This window comes from Rhamphochromis sp. 'chilingali' (genome assembly GCF_963969265.1).
Source record: "Rhamphochromis sp. 'chilingali' genome assembly, chromosome: 7".
In the NCBI taxonomy this organism is placed as follows: Eukaryota; Metazoa; Chordata; class Actinopteri; order Cichliformes; family Cichlidae; genus Rhamphochromis; species Rhamphochromis sp. 'chilingali'.
In genome coordinates, this window is record NC_137934.1 from 17,278,448 (window position 1) to 17,300,990 (window position 22,543).

Genomic DNA, 22,543 nt, shown 5'->3' on the forward strand with positions numbered 1-22,543 from the left:
GCTACTAAGTGTGGAATAGCTTCAGTTTCACCATCCATGCTTTAAATACAGCCTGCTGTCCAAAGAGGTGAAAAAACACAGAAGTTCAGATCTGTAAGAATTGAGAGGCTTTTTTTTTTTGCTAGGTTTACTTTTTTACTTTTGGTTTGCCAGTTTTGGTACCGCTGATCTGTTTAGAGTCTGCAATAATGATAAGTTCCTCTCTGTAGCAGGGAGGGTTTGTTGTGAAACAGCGTGCAGTTACCTTGACCTTGGCCGTTGCTGTGAGGACAATGTAGTCTGGGTTTTCCAGACAGTCCTGTTTGAGCCGCTGCGCTTCGGAGCCAATGAGCAGGTGGAAATGGGTGGCCAGGTGGCGTCTCAGCAGGGTTTTGTTGGGAGGAATGTTGAGCAGAAGGGCGAGAGCTTCCACATTGAATCGAGGCTCCAACACCTTCAGAACAGGCAGATGAAACATCGCGGTGCAAGGTCAAAAAAATAAAAATGTATGTATGAATGACGCAGAGCAGCAGAGGGGACTTAATCATTATTATTTGTTAAAAGACAGAAGCTTAAAGTCAGAAATGTAGGCAGTTCACCGTGTGCTCTTTGCTAGTGAAGTAATAAACAGACAGCCTGACATGTAAATGATTGCAGTTGCTTTAAAGACAGTTCACCTCAATTATGTCCCAGTCGTGAAGTCTTTCCCTTTGCTTTGAGTAGTCTTGTATAGGAATTATTTTCCGATGCAGTTATGCAAAGTATATCACAAGAAAGAATCAATTCTCCTGCGATGAAATGCACAAACTAATGAGACTGAAGGCATCTAAACATTTATGACATCCCTCTCAGCTGAGCTGTAAGCGTTTCCTTTTAGTTTGTCGGTTCTTAGATACTAGAAAGAAAATAGTTCCTGCATGAAACTGCTCATATTTAGGTTTGTGGGTTCTTTTCCCCAGTAACCTTTTAATAACGGCTGCCAAGTTTCTTTGAATGCATTTTCTGCACACTGAGCACCAAAGCAGGCTCCATTTAGTGTGATTATATAAAAGAAATATGCAGCACCAGTGACTTGAGGAAAAATGATCTTAGGTGGAACAGCTTATTCAAACCTGATGAAGGCACTGCTTTTTCAGCTCTTTACAGCCTCTGTTACACATTTCGTGACCTCTAATTTGCAGTTTCCACAGTTTATTCTGTCTCCTGTGTTTATTTTTGTGTATATAATGCTCACCATCAGCCCTCCGTGAACACCACTCCCCCTCAGGTTGGGGGCATATTCCGCCAGGTCCACGGAGCGGAGCCACTCCATCACTCTGTGGTTGGTCCACTGCGAGATCTCTGCTGGTGTGACGTTGCTCTGGACGACGAGGGAAAGAAATTAATAATTAAATTTTAAAAATGACGGGTTTAAAGCAAAAGAGAAGGTTGGGTTGGGACTTCTGCGTGATACCTCATCAGAGGGACGGCGTCTGAGACAGTTGGGGTCGTAAGAGTTGAGGCGGAGGACCTGGATGGCCCTCTTGATGCTGAGGTGATGGAGAACACTGCCAACCTTCAGAGACAGCAGGTCCTCCTGGGATAACAACAAAGAGTTACCACCTACACACGTCACCTGTCGAATGACTTATTCACACAAAAATCAGAAAGAATATTAAAGAACAGCTATTTTTGAACTTTCTAATAAGAGTAAATCTAAAAGCTCTGACGGAGCTCACCACTGTCATGTAGTGCAGCGTGCGTCCATCAATTCGAGCCTCATCAAAGTGACTTTTGTACTGCGGGAGACCGATGTCATCCAGCCATCCTGAAAACAAACAGCCTGTTTGAATCAAAGCTAATGGAGATGATACGTGCAGGCCGTGAGACGACGACACTCACTCGTCACCCAGTTGTGGTCTAGTTTGCCCTTCAGATCTTCTTCTGATCCGACAGCCTGCAGGGCCAGCTGCAGCTTCTTCCTGTGCAGAGGGTGCTTCACGCCCAGCTCCTGAAACATAGTGTGACGTTTATTCTGCCTGTTTTAGTAGAAACTTAGCAAATCGTGTAATTCACATGAAGTGGCATAATTAGACTTGTTTCTTCATTTATTCTTTAAAATATATATATATATATATATATATATAGGTTTATAAGCACTAAAAGTATAAAGATAAAAAAAGAAGATATGAAGATGTATACATCAGAGGTGTGGACTCGAGTCACATGACTTGGACTCGAGTCAGACTCAAGTCATTAATTTTATGACTTTAAACTTGACTTGAAAAAATGTTGTAAGACTTGTGACTTGACTTGGACTTTTACACCAATGACCTGGGACTTGAATTGGACTTGAACCGGTTTACTTGAAAAGACTTGATATTTCACCCCAAATATAAAATTTAACATACATATTATATAGAGATTGAAAATGTGACGTCATTCAGGGGTAAAACCGCAAAGGATTCTGGGAACTCGTGGCAAGAAGTACTAGCGCACGCAGGCTTTCAATTGAAATCAGTCACACAGCGATAAAAAGAAACACAAAAATGGCAAGAAGCTGTTGTATTATTAACTGCAATAGCCGGTCACATGACAGCCACGGGAAGCCGACGGGTAAAGAGATCGGTTGTTATCGGATTACGTCGTTGAAGAGAAATTGTTCGAGCCATGTTTCCGAAGTAACAAAGAGGCGACGGGTGGCCTGGATCGCAGCCATTCAAAGACCAAATATAACGTCCCAGAACACTCCAGCTCACAGGTTAGTCTGCTCCAAGCATTTACACGAAGGTCAGTCTTCTGTTGTAGTTAATGCGTCATTTTCATAACATAATTGGTGATATAGGTTACAAGCAAGTCTGACGCTGAACAGAAATTGTCGCGCTATGCTCCTTTATTTATTGTGCATAAATAGTGAATTGTCCTGACACAATATTGCGTTTCGCTTCTGTTATTATGGTACATTGACAAAAACATACTTTTATTCACAGGATAAAACAGTTGTTTTGTATCACTAATTGCCCAGTACGATTACAGCATACAGTATTATTGTCACTGCTACATTTCTGTAACGCGTACCAGAAATTATTTCCACTACTAATTAATTACCGTTGAGCTCAAAGGTTATATTAATAAACGGTTAACGAATGTGTATTTATGACGACGATTTGTGAGACTGGTAAACTTATGATACGTACGATGGTCTTTCGTTCTACACGGTGCATTTCAAGGTCCTGCACCCATCCGGCGGTAAACTGTACCTGGGCTTGTTGCAGTGACCTGAAGTTACTAAACTTCATGAGTGTGTGCACTCACTCCAAGAACCGTATAATTATAAATATGCATATAAATATGCTACGATGAGATAGCTGACTTCATCTAACTAGCAAATGTTGTCCAGGCTACGTTGGTGATGCAGTTTTTTTTAATGTGTATGATATTTTTGTCATGCGATTTTAAAGCCGGTCCTACAACCGCATCCAAGAATAACATGCAGCTTATCTCAGAACTGTCGGTGAAAATTATTCTTGGAGCTAGGTTTAATTGAGCTGCATTTTAAAGAGGTGCAATTTCACAATTTGTGTATATTTTCTAAGTTCACTATTTTGTCATGTGTTGAGAAAAACACAGAATTAAAAATTACATGGTCTAATATTTACATTTAGCATAACTGCAACATTATTTTTTCGTTGTTTTCTTTTTTTTTTTTTTTTTAAAGACTCGAAAGGACTTGAAATTCAAAATTTCAGACTTGTGACTTTACTCGAACTTTTACACCAGTGACTTGAGACTCGACTCTGACTTGCCTGACATTACTTGAGACTTGACTTGAGGATAAAGACTTGAGACTTACTTGAGACTTGCAAAACAATGACTTGGTCCCACCTCTGGTATACATAGACAACATGTTTCTACTGCTGTCACCGTTACCTTCTCTAAGTCATGGTGTGATGCTTGCAGTAATGTTTGTCCTGATTTGATCCAGCTCTGACCCTGCGTGACATAAAACCCGAGGCCCTGCTCATGAAGCCACGCACAAACTTCCTCTTTGCTCCACCGTGAGAAAGGAAGATCAACAGCACTGAGAGGAGAGAGGACGAACATCAGTAAACAGCATTCTTAAAACCCTCAAATGGGAAAAACACTTTGTAGTTTTGCCCTTATATGCAGCAGTTAATAATTAATACAATAACGGTTTACTTATTTTATAATTAAGATGTTCTAAAATGGTTTTTGAACGCCTACATTTGTTTGGTGTCGCGTGACCAGCCGAGTCTGGGGCCGGCTGTAGCTCTGACTCCACCCCTTCTGAACTCCATCTCGGCTGCATCGTCAAGGTTGAAGGAGGTAGAGTGGCTCCTCTTTAACCTGCATCGCAATTACGTTAGAAATGATCAAAGATACATTTCCTCCAGCTCAAACACCGACGACGCGTCGCTGAGTTTTACCTGCCAAAGAATCTCTTGAACCCTTTGGACTTCTTTTTGGTTTCGGGCGAGGACGTTGGAGGCGATTTATCGTGGGATTTCCGTGGAGGAGCACCGGCCAAGTCGAGGTGCTCTGTGCCTTTGTGCGCCGTCTCAGCTGTGAAAGTCAATTACACATGTGAGACTATACAAGCTGGAGCAAGCATGGATGACCCACCACCATGAGCACAGAGATTCCAGAGATCTCTGGATTCAAACAGGACGAAATCAACACAAACTGGAGAAGCATCACACATGCAAACATCTACTCATTTACAAAGTAGTAATGCAAAAGAAATGTAACCTGGAAAAACACTAAAAACGGCATAATTGCAGATGGTTTAATGTCGTGGATAAAAGACAACTGGATATTTTTGTGATAACTTTGATAGAAACACGTCAGAGTAAGCTGCAAGCAAATGGTTGAGAGAAGAAAAAAAGAAATCCCAATAAAGAATAGCCTTTAGTGGTTTCCAACTTTTCTTGCAACTCAGTCTGGTTTTATCTCTTCAGATCTTTGAGATATAAATATTGAAACAGTGAAAGAGAAAACAATTATATTTATAAACTCATAAACATAAGATGTCATGAACAACAGCAACAAAAAAGTTGGGAAACACTCATTTTTCAGGAGAGTGTTTCTATGAAAGACCAGCATGACAAGGATTCATGTAAGATAAATGTTTACATTGTCGTGTCAGTGCTGGCTTCAGTGCATCCAGCTGTCTCACCCACAGCTGCCATGCTGCAGGCCAAAAAGCCACTGCTTCACTGTACCTAACACAGGTGCACTGGCACTCCGGTTGCGATCTTCACAATTTACAGAGCCATGAAGGAAACATGAACATAAGTAATAAAATAAAAACACACACATAAACAAATACAGGGGAAAAAAAAATCAAATGCCTTCTACAAGATGGCAAAGCTCACCGAGGTTCGGGGCGCTGCCCGTCTGCTTGCCTCCACGTAGTTTGAAGAAGCCCCGGCCAAATGAAGCGCGGGCTTTCTTGGTACCAAAATTCCCCTCGCTTGTGGCGTTTCCTTTAGTTGGAGAAGAAGAACTACGTCCTGTTTTATTTAGGCCCTATGAGAAGGGGAAAAAAACATGTAGAGACAGAAGCATTAAAGCACAAATCACAGGAAAAAAGCACCACTAGGTGTCAGAGGAGGACAAGCTTACACAGAGGACCCTGTGACTGGTCCTAATCATTCATAACAAGGAGGATCTACTCTACTACTTAGTACAAAATGTTAAAAAAAAAAGAAATAGTAATGAGTATTTTTGATATAACAATAGAATATATTATTATAGAAATAATAAGTATAACAGTATAATCAGCCAGAGCACATCAGAGATAGCCTTGTCTTACTTGATCAGTGCTGCTGGTTCCAGCTGAGCTGCTTGGTTCTGGGATGTCTAAGGTACTGAAATCACAACAATGAGAATTCAGGCCTCAAGCACAGGCTAAAAAATGGTTTAATAATCTAGAAATGTTCTTAACATCAAGTAGAAGTAATATTACATAATTAAAATTAAAGTGTTAAAAAAAAATCAACCAAAAGAAGGGAAAAAATGAAATTTGTGCAGTACAATGCATTAAATTACTATTCTGCTAACCAGCAATTAGCAGCAATTGTTTCACAGAGTCATTTAAATGCGATGTACCTAAAAATTGTTCTGCTTAAAGCCTTTGCTCACTCAAAGTACACCCACACAGGCGTTTTCACATCGGTCCCTTATGTCGGCACAAATCTTCGACTCTACTCAGTCCTGTTGTTAATGCTGTGCAGTACAAATTTCACCTTTATTCTTGTTACTGGTAGGGAAACCTGTGTAGCCTCAGATTCCCAACACAGCCATAATAACCTTTACTAACCTCAAAAGTCTAATCACACCGAGGTCTAACGCAGGGATGAAAGAAATTAACTCAAACGACTGAATAATTTCAGCGACAACAGCAAACACTTAACTTTTACACTTTGATGCTGCGTCCCTAAAAGCAAACAGCATCGCCAACACACCACCTTTAGACAATCTAAATTTATTCAAGCTGATGTTTCGCTGATTAGAGAAAGGTTAAAGTTCCCAGACATCACCTAGAAGTAGACTGATATTTGTGCACAAAATGTAAATTACTTCATTTGACCCGTGAAACTAAATAAAGCAGAAAAAGAACGATGTCTTTTAATTACAGCAATCACATGTGGAAGCTTGAGTTTTACCTTCCGGCTGCCTGAAGCTGTCGCTCTCTGTCCAGTTCGTTCATTTCAGAGAGCACCGCTATGCATGGAACAGACTGAGACAACAGATAAAAGCATAATGAAGCAAAAACACTTTCCTAAAGCAGAGCATGCACCGACATCAACAAACAGAACAGCAAGAACCAAAGCTCTGAATTCCTGGCAGAAACAATTTCAGAGTGGGAGGCCAAAACTGAGTTTTTATAAAGGAAGTCCACAGTCTGGGGTTCATCCTGTGTCAGAACTGTTTTGATAGAGGTTGTGTTTACCTCGCCCAAGCCCCTTCCTGCCTCCCCCTCCAACTCCACAGTGACCTGATCAACCTCCATGGCTGCAGAGACCGAGGGATCATCTGGGATATCGTGGTAGTCATCTTCATTCAGCTTCTCTGAGAGAGCAGTGAGGGCAGTCAGCGGGGACACCATAAAGCACAAACCCACCAACATCAGTCTTACCTTTTCAAAGTTCATTGGCAGTGTTAAAAGCATTCCAACATTGTGGATAAAAGTACAAGAAAACAGGGCTTTTGACAGTCAAACGGGCGGTTTTGGGGTGTATTTTGCACTTGAGTTACACATACTTTGACAGTGAGAGAAAATGTATTTTTAACGGCAACACAAAGTCCTGCAGCTCTATGAAAATAATCATGGATAGAAACCGAAAGGAAGCTTTGTGAAGTACACCAGAGTTTTTTAGCAATTATTATTCAAAAGAGAAGATGCCTTTTTCTATCGCCAGCAGGTTTTGGGGGTCAAAAACTGTCTCTCTTAAAATGGAGAATTAGGTGTTTTACATGTTTATTTTGAACACTTTAAGAACCAAAAGGAGCTAAAAATATGTTTTAAATCCAGCTTTGACTCAGTGCAGAAGTAGTTTTAACAACAAAACTGTAAATATCAATGTGAGTAAATTTGAAATTTACGAGGTTAGATTTTCTGACCTCTGACCAGCTCCTGCACCTTTTTGCACTTTTTAAGGGACTCCTCCAGCTCTTTAATCCTTCGTTCCTGGAGACAGACACACATTATGTCATTGCAATGATGACTCGAAGTGAGTTAAAGCTGCTGCTGACGCACTGCACACTACCTTCTCATCGTTCTCTGACGTCAGCGACTCTAAAACCCTCTTCATCTTCAACATTTCAGTATCTGGAGAAAGGAGAAGAAAAAAGATGCTTTATACTTGTGAACATTTAAACATCAGCTCCTGCGGGCTCTGAAAGCAGCCAACAGAAACCAGAAATAACGAAGCCACTGGGGCACAGCGTACTGGTCAGAAGGGCTCTTGTTTCAGCTTGCAATGATCTCTTGATTTAGTTATCGCTACAGATTAACACAGGGTCTGTGTCTGTTTTTTCAAGCAACACCACACAATTAAATGTGCCCCCCCCCAGCCACTTGATAACGTAATCCAAACCTAATGAACTCCTAAAAAATGTGCACAGGCTGATATGTTGTATAATTTCTTGCATTCTTCACCACCAGCAGCCACACCAGCGTAGTGCGGCTGCTGACCCACAGACATAAAGAACAGCAAAACAGGCAGATCTAGCAGCTGAAGAGCAGGATTATTCCCTCGGGCGAGGTTGTGTCAGATTTGGTTTGGAGGGCAAATGTTGGGCTGGCCAGAGGCACCACTTAAAATTACAGTATGTGAGACTTCTAGCCTGTGCTGGGCAAACAAACAATTTAAAACACCATTAATAACTTTTTAGGGTGAAACTCTGGCGTCTTCACTCTTTGTCCTACTGTTCTGAAGAGTTCAAGCTCTGTGTGTGAGCATCATTTACTCCACTTAAATGTCTCAACTTAAGAAAAGCCTGTTGCTCATCAAATCACCTTCGCCTCGAATCTTGTGCCAGCGAAGTCAGCAGCATGCACATTTACTCTCTGCAAGTTTCCCAATTGCACGTTAACCGAGTTCCTCATTTATTGTTTTAGTCTGCTTCATTTCTAACTTCTGATGGATTTGTTGTGCCTCTATGCTGAGATGGCTGAAGACAAAACAAAAGCCTTCCTGTCTTTAGATTTTACTGCACAGAACATGTTTACAGGCAGGCCAGCATGACAGAAGCACAACATTCCTCCATCAGAGTGGATAAGATAAGGTCAATTGTGGGGGTGGAAGGAGTAAGATAGTGATGTGTTTGGTATGGATCATACAGACGGACAGACAGGGAGTTAAAAAACTAAAATCAGGTTCAAATTACCTCAGACTGTCTGTGAAATGTAAGATACTTAAAAAAAAAGAAGAAATGGAGAAATCCAGACAAAAGCTGTGTGATATTTGTCTGGTAAGGCTTCGGAAGGTGGATATAGTGTTGCTGGAATGGAAAATGTCTATTTTTCTAATCCTCAAGCCAATTTTGGAACTGAAGTGCATGAAATAGAACATGACAGTTATTAAAAACAGCTCCCACCTCTTTCTGCCCCCTCAGCTCTGTTGTGGCTCTCCACCTTCAGTCTGCCCTCATCCTTCAACTTCTGCAGCTCCAACTCTCGCTCCTCCAGCTGCCTCTGCAGAAGCTGCAGCTCCTCCTATAATGAGGGTTGACAAAGCCATAATTTATCTGCAGCATTTAATACTAGGAAGCAGAGAAAAGCATCTAATGCATTAAACAATCTGGAAAGAAAGGTATGCTTAAGTTAAATTATCAGAGGCACAGCAACTTTAGGGTGACTCTTAAGCAACAAATTGTTTCAAAAATGATGCCTGAGAGCTGCATGCAATTAAAATGTGATTTAGCTTGCTATAGAGTTATTAGGAGTGCATTCACTTTGATTAACAGGTGGGTGCCACTGGCTGTCTGCATAACATCGCTTCCAACAATACGAATCGCTGCTAGATTGGTTAGCAAGATTATTGTCTAACTAGTCTTTAGAAAATATAGCGCCTCTGCATTGGTCCTGTGCACACCCTACAGATAGCTTCACAGATCATCGTCTACATGCTGTATCCGTTTCCCATCACCAGGGGGCAGTGTCACAAATACATAATCCATGGCCTACTCTTGCTTGTGCTACTGTTGGTCTTGCCAGCCACAAAGAAAAGAAAAGCTATAACATACGAGGAGCTGTAGAAGAAGAATGTTAAACAAGTAAAGTTTTCTCTGCAGCCACTTTATTCTGTATGCTTTTTTACCTTAGCGGGAGACTGTTTTAAGGTTGTCCCGTTTGTGGTGAACTGCGCTGTGACTTACCATATACAGCAGTGGTCCCCAACCCCCGGGCCTCGGACCGGTACCGGTCCGTGAGTCGTTTGGTACCGGGCCACGAGAGTTGAGGCTCAGGTGTGAAATGTATAGTTTTCAGGGTTTTTAATCGGTTTTCAGCGTTATTTTGTTATCGTTTACTCGGTTTTCCTGGGTCTTTTCACGTGTGTTATGAATAAACCTTTTTTTCCCCCGTACCGGTACTAGTTTTATTTTGTTGTATTTATCCGTGACACCTTAAAGGCCGGTCCATGAAAACATTGTCGGGCATAAACCGGTCCGTGGCGCAAAAAAGGTTGGAGACCGCTGATATACAGCATCATCCACATGAAGCTACATACTACTGGGTTATTTGAGGACTGCACAAAGCGTGTGTAGATAGTTTGCAAATCTCTTTGCGCAGGCAAATAACTCTGCAGAGACAACGACTGCACCAGAAATTTGCATTTAGCCGATTACCTTAAACCTAATGTTCTCATCCAAGTGGGCTCCCATCTGGCTTCCAAAAACAAGGTCAGTCAGGTTGCTGACCTTGGTCTTCAAAAACCGTAGCTTACTGACCCGTTGAGTGAGGTCAGAGCGGCAAGTCCACCCTTTATCTACAGTCTATGTATAGACTAGACTAAAGTACTAATGAAGCCCCTTGAAAATACGTGTACAAATTAATGTCATATGACTTGAGACCGTCTTGTTTTTCAACTATTGCCTCTATCAGATGAATATTTACATAAGTTCAATGATTTGAAAAACGACAACTAAATACCTGCAAAATAAATGAAACTGACGTTTCTCCATAGAAACGTGTCCAAATTCACATGCTCAGGTAAACTAAATGTTATATGTAGAATAAGTGGAGAGCTGCGTTACCAAAACACTGCAAACACACTGTGGCACAAGTGATGTGATTCAGCGCAAACTCAAGCTAATCAACAAATTGCATAACAGTCAGCATGCAGACTAGTATCTCACACAAAAACTACTAATTAAAAACTCAACTACTTTAATATAGAAAATTTACAAGATGTGCAGATTTATAAATGGAGAAATACCACCCTCCTACTCAAAAGAAAAAAAACAAAACAAAAAACAACACTTGCTGATTAGCAATGCTTCGGTCAACATTATTTTGCTCTACAGGTGTAGAGAACAAAAAGTTCCATCCATCCATCCATTCGCTTCCGCTTATCCTTTTTCAGGGTCGCGGGGGGCGCTGGAGCCTATCCCAGCTGTCATAGGGCGAGAGGCGGGGTACACCCGGGACAGGTCGCCAGTCTGTCGCAGGGCCAACATACAGGGACAGACAACCATTCGCACTCACTTCCATTCACACATTCACACCTAGTGACAATTTGGGTTATCCAATTAACCTATCCCAGTGGGGATAGAACAAAAAGTTAATACAGGATTTTAGTACTGGTGGGAGCACTTACAGCAAGTGTGGTGAAAGTCAGGAAATCAGTGCGCAGCAGTGAAGGAGGAGAGCAGGCTTAGAGGATCTTAAGGGCCAGAAAGGAGAAAAAAGAAAAAAAAGGGGGGGGGGGGCTGGAGATTAAACCTTCACCTCAAGTCCAGTGAACCGACCAGTGTTCCACTTTGGACGCTTGACAGATTAACATGTTGCAGTAAGATGTTAACATAACAGAAGAAATAAAAAGCGGAAGCCAAATAGAGGGGTGGAAAAGAAGAATAAACAGAGAAAAATGTCACGGGGAAAATCAGAAGGATTTAAACATGTAATGATGCATTTCAAAAGATTAAAACATATTCAGATTATGGTTATGGTCAATTACAAAGCCGTTTGCTGACTGGATGTGAACTACAGACACTCACTTTGGTAGCTTTGAGTTTCTTCTCACACTGCACTCTTTGATTCTCTATATCAGTAACCCTGAACCGCAGGTCCGTCACTTCCTGGTACAAGCCCTGGGGAGGAAAACAGAACTCCCATTAACCGCTAAACTCTGATACAAACCTGAACTGGAGAGCTTCGTGGAGACTGTGCGTGGGAGAGATGTCTGTTTTTTTTTTCTCCCCTTCTTCAGCAGAAGGAACATTCTTGCCAAAGGCATCAACATTATTTTCAGACTGATGTCTCTCAGGAGGGAATATGAGGAGCTCAGTCTACACATGGAGACAAATCCTAGACTTAAGGGAAGGGTCACGGTTAATTAATGTGAAACTCCTTTTATCCCAATCAGCAACAGTGTAGGAGGCCTGGGAAACTGACTTTAAATGCAATGGGTATTTACTTTTTTTGTGATTGTAAACCATTCTTCAAGGAGGACTGTTGTTGGTACACAGAAAATATTTGATTACTTCTTGTTTATATCATCTTCATTTGTATTGAGAACAGGGTTTGGGATTTCAGAGAAAATGTGACTTTAAAACCGTCTCACTCAGCTAATATCATGAAAAGTATAACAGCGCAAAGCCTGTTCGGACCAAGTAGAACCAAGTTTATTTTGTTGTACCCACAATTTACAGATGCCCCCTAAACAAGATTTGGTACTTGTCTGTGACTGTTAAACTTAAGGAATCCATTAATGTCATGAACTTCCTTTGAAAGACCTGAAACTGACAAACCGAAACACGCTGCTGCACTTCTTCAAGTCTCCACCAATGCACCTCCCAAATTTAAAGTGGATGCGATGAACAGCAGGGTGAGAGAGAAGAACATACAAATATAGTGATTTCTGTATTTGTGTCACAACTTCAAACGGTAAGATATTCTACATTTTGTGTGGCTATTGTTTTAGCATTTTCATCATGTTGATGTACAAGAAGGTTATTGGTTTTGGTAGCATTTGCGCGCATACGTGTCATCATTCTGTTTGTAAACATGTTAGCTTGAAGTTTGAATGAATTGAAGGTCTTCTTCTCAAACTGCACACTAATACACATTATACATTACCTGCTGCTGCATAATGTTAGTGTAGTCAAAGCAAACATCTGTCATGCTACCCTTGTCTGATTTTTACTGTACTACAAACTTCTTAAAGTAGGCTCAAATGAATATATACAAAATACAATACCATTGCCTTAAAAGCAGAAACTGCCCAGACAGTGAATTTTCTTGGGGGAGGTTTGCACACTCTCAGCACTTGTTTGGAGTATGTGTTGCTGTACTGTTCTGTTATTCTTGGCATATAGCGTCTGAAAGAATTAGCTGCTATTGGTTGCAGTTTACACTGTAACAAAAGGAGTGCACAGAAAATTAACTGGACTCATTTTGATTCTGGATATTTATAAGGAAAATAGGCCCAGCAAATACTGACTAATAGTGTTACAGAATATATCAATATAAATCTAAATTTTTACTAATCATTTACACTCGCCTGGTGTTACGGAGCCCAAAGAAAAAGAAAAGGAGTTCCCCTTTAGATATGTTTTAATCAAATCATCATAATGCTTGACACAAACTTTTCTCGTTAGAAAGAATAGGTTTGTTTGGTTTGATAATATGAAGTGAGATTTTGAATGTGTCAAAAAGCTGCTCAAGGTAACATTATAAGGTCATGAAAACTAGGACAGACAAGACGGCCAATCAGGGTTTTCATTTAAAGCTAAACGGCACCAAAAACGGGGGGAAAAAATTTATATCCTTTTACTGCGTGGAAAGTACACATAATATATCCCAGCTTCCGAGAACAGTGTATGGAAAGCTTTTTAGCCTGTGAGAGTGGAGAAAGGGAGTATGGGTGGGTGGGGGTTATTTTGGCAGGAAACAGCTGCTGGAGCACAAGGACTGTTTAAATATCTTCTGTAACCCTTAAAGAAGTTCACGTTGCACCACATGACAGATCTCAGTCCAGCCGAGTGAGGCCGACCTTTGTGACTTTAAAACAATAAGTCGGTGGCTGCCAGGATTCAGAGTCGCACGGCACATTAGACGAGGTGCAGGTGCATCTGACAATTAGAATGCGTGCTTCTTTTTACAGCCTACATTTCGAGGAAGGTGCTCTACCTCATTGCCTCTGTGATCTCTCTCCACAGTAGATAGCTTCAGCTTCAGGCTGGACACCTCGGTCATAAGCTCCAGCTTCTGGGTCTCCAGTGCTGTCCGGTTCAAAAGCTCCTGTGGAGCAACATTCACATGCAGTAAAGTCTGCACTATTACCAGGAAAGAAGAAAGTTTCAAAATGGGTGGTCTCGGCTATCTCAAACCACCGTTAACTGGCATTCAATGCAAGTATAGAAAGAGCCCTTACCTGCTGAAGAAGCTGCTCAGTAGCATTGAGTTTCTCGTGATGTTGCTCAAGACAGCTGTCTAGATCTCGAATCTTTTCACCTTGCACCTCCACCTGGTCTGTTAAAACGCTTACCTAGACAATAGTGAAACATGTTTTATGACCTTTAAAGCACAGAGACATTAGTTTGACATTTTGGGGGAATATGCTTATGTACTTTCTTGCAGAGAGTCAGTGTGGTGGTCAACACTATTCTCATGTGTCTCTGTGTGGAAAATATGTAACTACATCCAGCAGGCAGAGAGTTTCGCTCAACACCGAGGCTGGAAATTGGGGGAGGAACAGCTGGCTCTGTCTAAAAGGTAACCAAATCTGACTACTAACTGATAAATCACACAAAAAAACAAAAGAAAACTATTTGTTTAATGAACTTGGCAACTTCTTTGACTCATAACTATCTGTCTGGCCAAGAAAAAGCTCTGAAATGTAATCAGCTCTAATATCAAATATTATCCATGGATGGATTTCAAGTGAGTCACAATCATGAGCACTTGATTAAGGCGTTTTCAATTTAACACTTTCTGCCAAAGTAGCCTGTTGAACATTCATGTCACATATTCAATCTTGATTTTGTTCTATGAACATCCCTCAAAGACACAGTGTCATTTTATTTGAGACCTCCTCTAGCATTAATGTAGTTGCCACAAAGTGTATTTTATGTAAACAGTCTCAAATGCCTGCACAGATTTGCCTAACAGTTAAAATAAAGGTTACAACTATTGGAGGAAAAAATAGACATATTTGGGCCTGTACTAACAGAACCGAGCACATGAATTCATAAAAGAAGCAATTTTTAGTGCACATGCAGCGACACTGTGGCTTAAAATAAGAATGGAGAAATAATAATTTGTTCCCTTCCACCAGATTTCTTCCAAATCTATTGTTTAATTTTGGCAACATGCTGCAAGCTTACAAAAAGAACTGAAAGCGTGCCTTTGATCCCACTAATAACACAAGTGCTAATAGCCACAATAACACTTAATTGCACATTCAAGACAAATTGCTCGGCTGTTTTGCAGCCGTGACAGAGAGCTTTGCTCACGCACCTGAAGAATGAGACACTCTTTGTCACTCTCAAGTCGTGACAGACGCTCTTGGGCGACTGCTTCGGAGCTGTGGACGTTGGTCTGAAATAAGAGATGATACAAGGGGATCTGTATTGTTTGAGCAAACAGCTGCATTTGCAATGCAAGATAAATAAGGCTTTAAGTTAATGTTTCTTGAAATATAAGAGCTCATAAAATCGAGAGATGGTATATAAATTATGTTGAAATGTAGATCTGCCTGGGAAAAGCAAACTAAAATACACAGCTCTGAGCTACATGGATATCCTAATGGATAAACTACACACTGTTTTCTTGTATAAACATAACTCACAGTCACATGGTTTTCCCTTGAAGGAATGAATTGATACGTGTTTAAAGACTTTCAGGAAAATGTGACGGTCATCAGTGTTCTCACATGAAAGTGATTTCAGAATTGAATGAAAAGCAAACTTTTTCTCAAATATCACAAATGGAGAGACGAGGGAGCGAAGGAAGAAAAACATGAGCCTCACACAGAGTCAGCATGAGTTTTTATGATGGAAACTATTTGCAGGGAGGCTCCTATAGAAACTCCATCATTCACACACCCTGTCAAAACATTACTTCTAGTATAAACAAAGTCACAGTAAAGGCAAAGGAGCACAATCAAGAGATGAAAAGCATAGAGGATAATTCACCCCAGGCTAAATCTGCGCTGTGCAAAGATACGAACCATGCACAAAGTGACGGGTTTTTCTCATTTCTGCACACAAAATAAATAAATAAATCAAAAATATCAAACGACGGCCTTTAGGTTTGCAGCAACTCTCTCTGCTCAGGAAAGCAAGAAAAGAAGAGCAGATTTTCATTTCCTCATACTTATCGACATGTAATCCTCAGGTGAATCAACTGCATTTGATGCAAAACTAGGAGCAAATGGATCCAACAAGAAAGCAATAAACTCAAAATGACCTCAACAGGTTAAGATGCAATTGAGACAGATGATGAAAAAGTCTCTTCAAGGGGCATATATAACCTTTATTACTCCCAAATGTAACTGCAAGGCGTGACCAAAGATGTATGCCACCTCTCTAAAAGGCTGGGTTTAAATTGAGCTCATTTCCACATCAAAGTAGACTCCTTCTTGATCACTTTCAGCACGGATGCAATCTTTTAAAACTCCTAATCTGAGCACTTGTATATCCAGTGACGCAAGCTGGAACTTCAGAGATCAGGACAAAGTCACAGGAAGACAAACCTGGCTAGTAGGGCTTGTAGCAAACAAGAGATTGTAGTGGCCAAAAAAGGGAGTGACCTCCCTTAGACTTACAGCAGAACTCTATACGTTAAAAAAATAAAATAAAATTATAAAGCATGCCTTTGACCTGAGTCACGCCCTCTGATCTTTGACAGAGATACGGCTTCCATCACCTCAATCTATGACATAACTTCATAAACCTCATGGAGCAGCAAGGGGTCCACTCACTGATCTAAAAACTAGGGATATTCGTATCGATATTGAACCGTTCGATACAGTGCTTTCGGTTCGGTACGCATATGTATCGAACAATACAAAGTTTTTTATTTATTTTATCAACTTTCCTTCTGACGACGCTGTCTGTGTTGAGCGCTCAGTGAATCTGCGTTCGACTACTCCGCCTAGGCTCGACAGTGCAGCCTAGGCGGAGTAGTCGAACGCAGATCCACTGAGCGCTCAACACAGACAGCGTCGTCAGAAGGAAGAGCGCAGGGCAAGCTAGCGAGACAGAAGTTAAGCTCTCCTTGCAACATGGACCTCCCCCACCCTCATTCAGATCTGGCATTTGGAATTATTTTGGTTTTCATGTGACGTATGACCCTGAAGGTAAGCGAGTCATGCACTAAAGTAAAACAGTATGTTGGATGTGCCATGCAATGCTCAATTACATGGGTGGGAACTAGTGTGTTAGCGCAGTTAGTTCGTTAACGTGTTGGCCGTCTAGCCCCATGCACGGGGCAATCGGCGGTAGCTCGTTAACGGAGATTTGCCGTGTTGTGGCGTTAAGGTCATTTCAACGAGATTAACCTGAAAGCACTAGTGGGAACACAACGAATATGACTGCACATTTACGCCGACATCATCCTAGTGCAAAGACAAGTGGAAGCAGAAAAAAAACAAGCAAGGATGCTACTAACTTTAGCCGAGTCATTTAGACTGCCGTTAGCACATGATTCTCCTCATGCTGCTGAGAATATAGCCCAGAAGAAGCGGATAGTATAGCTTTTATTTTGGAAAGAGACATTTCTCTGTAATAAACTCTCTTTTCCAAAGATGAGTGATTCCTCAATCAGATACAGGGCTTGCAATATCGCTAGCCCGACGTCCCGGAGCTAGCGATTTTTTTCAGTCGGGCTACCAAAATCTATCTCTGCCCTGCCTGTCGGGCTATTGTAGGAAGGAAAAATATATGTCAATGCTTTTGCATTCTTTCAGAAATGTAGCTGGGTAATTATGTCATTGGCATCGGTGAGCCACTGTCAATATGTGACATATTGAAATCGCGTTTGAATTTGCGCTTGTTTTTTTGCTTTCACTTTGCAATGACAGCACTGATCTGTGAGTGATGATAATTTGTGCACCAATTCCTCTGACATCGTCTTATTAATTGGTAGCTTACTATGCAAACATGACAAGTGAAATCTCCCGCAGCAAGCTTAAACATGTGAGAGGTTGATCGCGCAGAGAATCGCTGAGCTTATGTGAGTGCGGCAGGATATATATTTCACTACGATGACCTGGATGACTGAGAACCTTCACAGACAGATATATATTTTAGTTCTGCTGAGCCAAATAAGACAGGTCAGGGTGAAGAAGTGACAGCCAAAGAAAAGCTTACCACAAAACGGAGAAGTTATGACAAATCAGACTATAAGGCAAAAAGAAAGTGCAGCTTTATGGTTTCATGGACAAAAGAATTTCTGTGGCTGCAATATGACGAGCTAAATAACCAGGGCTGCACATAAGTGGTCCGCAGGTGCACATTCGCTGTCAAAATAAAAAACACGCACAAGGGTTAGGGTTAAATTTAAAAACTGTACTTTTGAGTTAAAATATATATTTATAATTTTAATAAATGACAAATTAAAAATGCATGAACATTTTTTTTGTATCGAAAAAACATCGAACCGTGACACCAAAGTATCGAACCGAACCGAACCGTGAATTTTGTGTATCGTTGCACCCCTACTAAAAACAGCAATCACACTGACAGGGGTCCAGAGGTGTGCAAGGAGAAGTCTTCATTAGAAATTCACGCCACTTTTCGATCACACTTCAACCTAAAAGACCAGACAAAGAAATCTAGAGAGAACCCTACACGGGGTCTTTTTACCATTCGTCCGTGCAGCCACTCCACCAGACCCTCTGCAGTGGAATCAGGAATCTGACACCGCAGGTTGTCCCTCTCATCATTATCCATCAGCTCCAGGGCTGCCCGCAAATCCTCCAGCAAGTGAAGGACCCGAAGGCCACCGAGGAAAGGCGATGTGGGAGACTGGCAGTCAAACAGCCCGTTGGAGTAGTCCATGGCCTTGGAGCCTGGCGAAGTGCAGGGGGAGGATTTAGATACATATAGAGGTTGTTATGAAATCTACATTTGTCTTTGATCTGCAGGAGTGGTGGAATCATGATGAATAGCTTGTGAACTCATACTTTCATACAGCTGCATATTCCAATTTTTTTTTCTTTTCAATCATTAAAAACTACTATTGCCTTTGTTACTGCATTGATGCCTTTAAACAGTCACCAACATATCAGTCTGTAAACACCAAATACATCAAACTAGATTACAGCATTTATATAGCTTGTTTTGGGGTTGATAATCTTTGTTACAGTATGTACAGTGCAAAATATTATTTAATATGAGTTATGGACTTTGCGTTTTGTTGCATTCACTAAATGGCAAGAACTCCAGGTCAGCGGTAAAAAGAATATAAATAAGATTTAACTTGTGGTGCATAAACAAACTAAAGCTCCTTTTAACTGCTTTAAATTAACTGCTGCACAGCTGTGCACATTTCTAATGTATCAGTTCTTTTTCTATGATGTAACAAGATTAAACAAAACGTCTATAATGAATTTTCACAAGAGCATATGTACAGAACAGGGGTATTCGATTATGCTAACGATTATTTTGTCATTAAGAATATGATTTGGAAAAAAATTATTTATTAAAGTTCAAGAAAAAAATCCTTGTCTTTTCATTAATTCCATGAAATTGAATTATTTAAAAAAAAAAAAAAAAGATAAAAGAAAAAAAAAAGTTTAGTGAGGTGACTGGCACGGAGTGAATTAGAGGCGTGAAGTGTGCTAAAAGGTCAAACATAGGAGCAGTTTTAGAAAACAATTAAGTAAATGATTCATTTTTCATCTCAATTAACTTCTTATCTTGCCAAAATTTTAACAGAATTTAAAATTTGATTAACTGCACAACCCCAACACAGAGACACCATTTTTAATGACAGTTAAAAATGGTTGTTGCAGCTCAGAGCTGTTACAGTTGCAGCTCTTCACATCCTTCATAGAACATTTTAATTGGGGTTTCCATCAAATTCTCAAAGACCATTACGTTCGTTTAAATAGCTCACATGGTTTTCCCTCTGAAGCCATTTTCCTCCTACTCAAGTAAACATTTCAGCAAATTAAAGCGTCATAATAACTTTTAGGTACTTTCGTGGATACTTTAATGCCGACGTGGCGAGAATACCACAATCATGCAAACATACTGAGCAAACAATATTTGTATGGTGTCCATCAGACAAAATATAAGATAACAAAGACAATTAAATCTCTGCATAAGTGGCAACTGCATTTTATTTGGAAGCAAATGCGGCAGCATCCCAACTGATTTCAAGTGCATGATGTTCCCACCAAGCATGGCTTCCCCCACAGTAGCAGGGCATGAGGGCTTGATGATGCCTGTGGTTTCTGCGGAAACAGTGGGGACGGGGTGATATCATGTGATCAGCCGTCTCGTTCCCATTGGAAAGGTCAGTGCTATAATTACACACATCAGTGGAAAAAGTAGGGACTCAAAAACTGAAGTCTGGTCTGCTCATCTGCAGCAGCACAAATATACAGAGTGCAGCCAAAAGCTCACAAGCAAGAGGTTTATATTCCAAACTCACAGAGCTTGAATAATCATTAGTTTCCATCACGGCAGGGACAATGGAAACTTACTTTAATTCTTCATGCAGTGGAGGCAGACCACTAAAAGCATGGTTTTAGCTGTATTTCAGACTCATGTATATTCAGAAGGATTACATTAAACTGCAGGTAAAAGTGGTAAAGTTATTGTCCGCTAGACTCTGTATTTGCAATTTAATGATTTCCAGATGTGAGTAGACCCTCATAGCTTACCATGCCCACTTGAAAAAGTGCTATTCCCAGGTCTTAGAGTCCAAATGTTCACTGTGGTTACCTGCTATGATCCCATCCATTTGCTCCAAGGCTGCTGCCAACATCTCGCTAGCGTCAGACATCATCTTGTGTTCAATTGTTCTGAAAGAGAAGACAAGCATAAGAAAAAAGGGAAACTCCATAAAGGATCTTGGCCGGAACTAAAAGGCATTAAAATATACTTCAAAATCAAATCACTGCCAAATATGGTGTCTGCAGCTATGCCTGCAGTAGTCTTTTTTATGTTATCAGTTCACAAACAGACTTTGATCGTTGTAAGACAGAAAAGATTGAAAAGTGGCCATCCCCCAAACTGCTGGAGTATTGCACATGAGGTAAAAGTATTGCCATTACTGCGTAAAAGCTCTTCAACTTTTCATCAAAGCAACTATTCAAACTGGATCTGGCTAAATAGATGTTTAACAGCACTCAACTACAACTTCTAAATACACCGTGTGATGAGATGGTGTTTCATGCCCACATGAAACCACATATCACATCATCAACAGCCACTAAGACAACAGCACCGACAGCTTCTCTTCACAGAATTCAGAAATTTAATGACACTAGTGCAGTGTTTATTTGGATAATGTTACAAATTTTCTGGAGCTACAGTTTACAAATGTTCCCTGAAAGCATCAGGGTTGGCCTTATGTCAGTGTTTAGAAAAACGCTTAGGTGTAAGCACACACTCATTGAATGTGTGTGCAATTGTGCTTGTTCAAAAAGTGATTGTGTGATGGGCAGACTTAACTCCAGCTCTTGAGAGCTACTCTTCCAAAAGAAATTTTAAATGAAGGACTGGTTTGTCACAGTAAACCAAAGACTGAACAGATTAAACATCTGAAGTCATCTTTGTTGGAAACAGTTTGTTTTTAAAAACAATCTAAATGATTAAAAGTGATTACACTGGCAAACTTGTAACCTTGGTTTTAGAGTTAAAGTGAGAATCAGAATCAGGCTAACAAGGGTATGGATGAATGTCTAGCATTTGTTTGGCTACTTTGATGGCTAAAAATGAGGTTACAAAGCAAGTCCCCCTCCCCCCCCAAAAAAAAAAAAAAAAAAAAAAAAAAAAAGGATGGCTAAATGTTGTTAATCGGTAAAAGATTTAGACTGCAGGCAGGTGAGTTCGACCCAATTCTCTCAAGTGCTCTTTTTATACAGACAATATGTTACTGACCCATTGCCAATTAACTTAATTAGCGCCAAAAGGTTCCTCCAGCTGTTTCTCTTTAGTACTACTTACTCTTCCAGCCGTTTGCTGTCCCTGCCCCAAGTTTTGTGTTTTAATATGTTGCTGCATTCAAATGATAATGAGAATTTTTTTTTTTTCATGAAAGAGTAAAATGCCTCAGTTTAAACAACCAGTGTTTTAAAATGCTGTATTTGGGATAAAATATGGATTTGTAGGCATTCCATACGTTTTTATATAATAGTCCACATTATGATATGTCGTGTCATTTGTTTGACATTGCATTAAAAACAGTATGGGCATACACTGGCCCTTTTCTTGTGCAACCATCACTCCTAATGTTACCCAGTAACAGTTTTTAAAATATAGCAGATGTAACACGCTGGACATGTTTTCAACCAAGAATGTCAGTATTCCCTAAAATGCCAGGTCTCAAAGTCTACTGTGGTGAAAACACTGGAACTTGGTGGGAGGGATGTTTTGATCCAAAACAGGACTGGAGAGCCACTTCCTAAGAGTAGGCAGACAAATTTGCAAACTGTTCATGCCACGTCTAAACAACTAAAATTAACATGTCCAGTAAAGAAAAGCAAGACAACAACAGTAAACTGCCATTTCTGGTGAATCAGGCAATTCCCTAAAGAGTCCTTTACATATATTTTTGATGCCACCCTTGTCCCTGTTGTAGTTACTGGTAAGGAAATTGCACTGTTGATGCACAATAGCCTGTTTTGAACCAGAAAGCCTGCCTGTATGCATGCAT

General features: G+C 40.5%; 1 protein-coding gene across 4 annotated transcripts in view; it reads right to left on the bottom strand.

Moving 5' to 3' along the window:
* Positions 1-22,543, bottom strand: part of ppfibp1a (PPFIA binding protein 1a) — a 32,006-nt gene that overhangs the window by 1,243 nt on the left and 8,220 nt on the right. For all 4 annotated transcript variants that reach the window (XM_080887795.1, XM_080887794.1, XM_080887793.1 and 1 more), the window contains 21 exons: positions 20,608-20,687; positions 18,520-18,725; positions 15,170-15,250; positions 14,085-14,198; positions 13,841-13,951; positions 11,707-11,799; positions 9,085-9,202; positions 7,752-7,813; positions 7,606-7,672; positions 6,935-7,053; positions 6,648-6,721; positions 5,795-5,849; positions 5,355-5,508; positions 4,407-4,542; positions 4,204-4,326; positions 3,889-4,039; positions 1,861-1,969; positions 1,698-1,786; positions 1,433-1,555; positions 1,214-1,339; positions 245-433 (listed from right to left, as the gene is read on the bottom strand). In XM_080887795.1, the coding sequence (XP_080743921.1) occupies positions 245-433; positions 1,214-1,339; positions 1,433-1,555; positions 1,698-1,786; positions 1,861-1,969; positions 3,889-4,039; positions 4,204-4,326; positions 4,407-4,542; positions 5,355-5,508; positions 5,795-5,849; positions 6,648-6,721; positions 6,935-7,053; positions 7,606-7,672; positions 7,752-7,813; positions 9,085-9,202; positions 11,707-11,799; positions 13,841-13,951; positions 14,085-14,198; positions 15,170-15,250; positions 18,520-18,725; positions 20,608-20,671 (2,364 nt within the window). In that variant the 5' untranslated portion in view covers positions 20,672-20,687. The remainder of the gene's footprint in view (positions 1-244; positions 434-1,213; positions 1,340-1,432; positions 1,556-1,697; positions 1,787-1,860; positions 1,970-3,888; positions 4,040-4,203; positions 4,327-4,406; positions 4,543-5,354; positions 5,509-5,794; positions 5,850-6,647; positions 6,722-6,934; positions 7,054-7,605; positions 7,673-7,751; positions 7,814-9,084; positions 9,203-11,706; positions 11,800-13,840; positions 13,952-14,084; positions 14,199-15,169; positions 15,251-18,519; positions 18,726-20,607; positions 20,688-22,543) is intronic.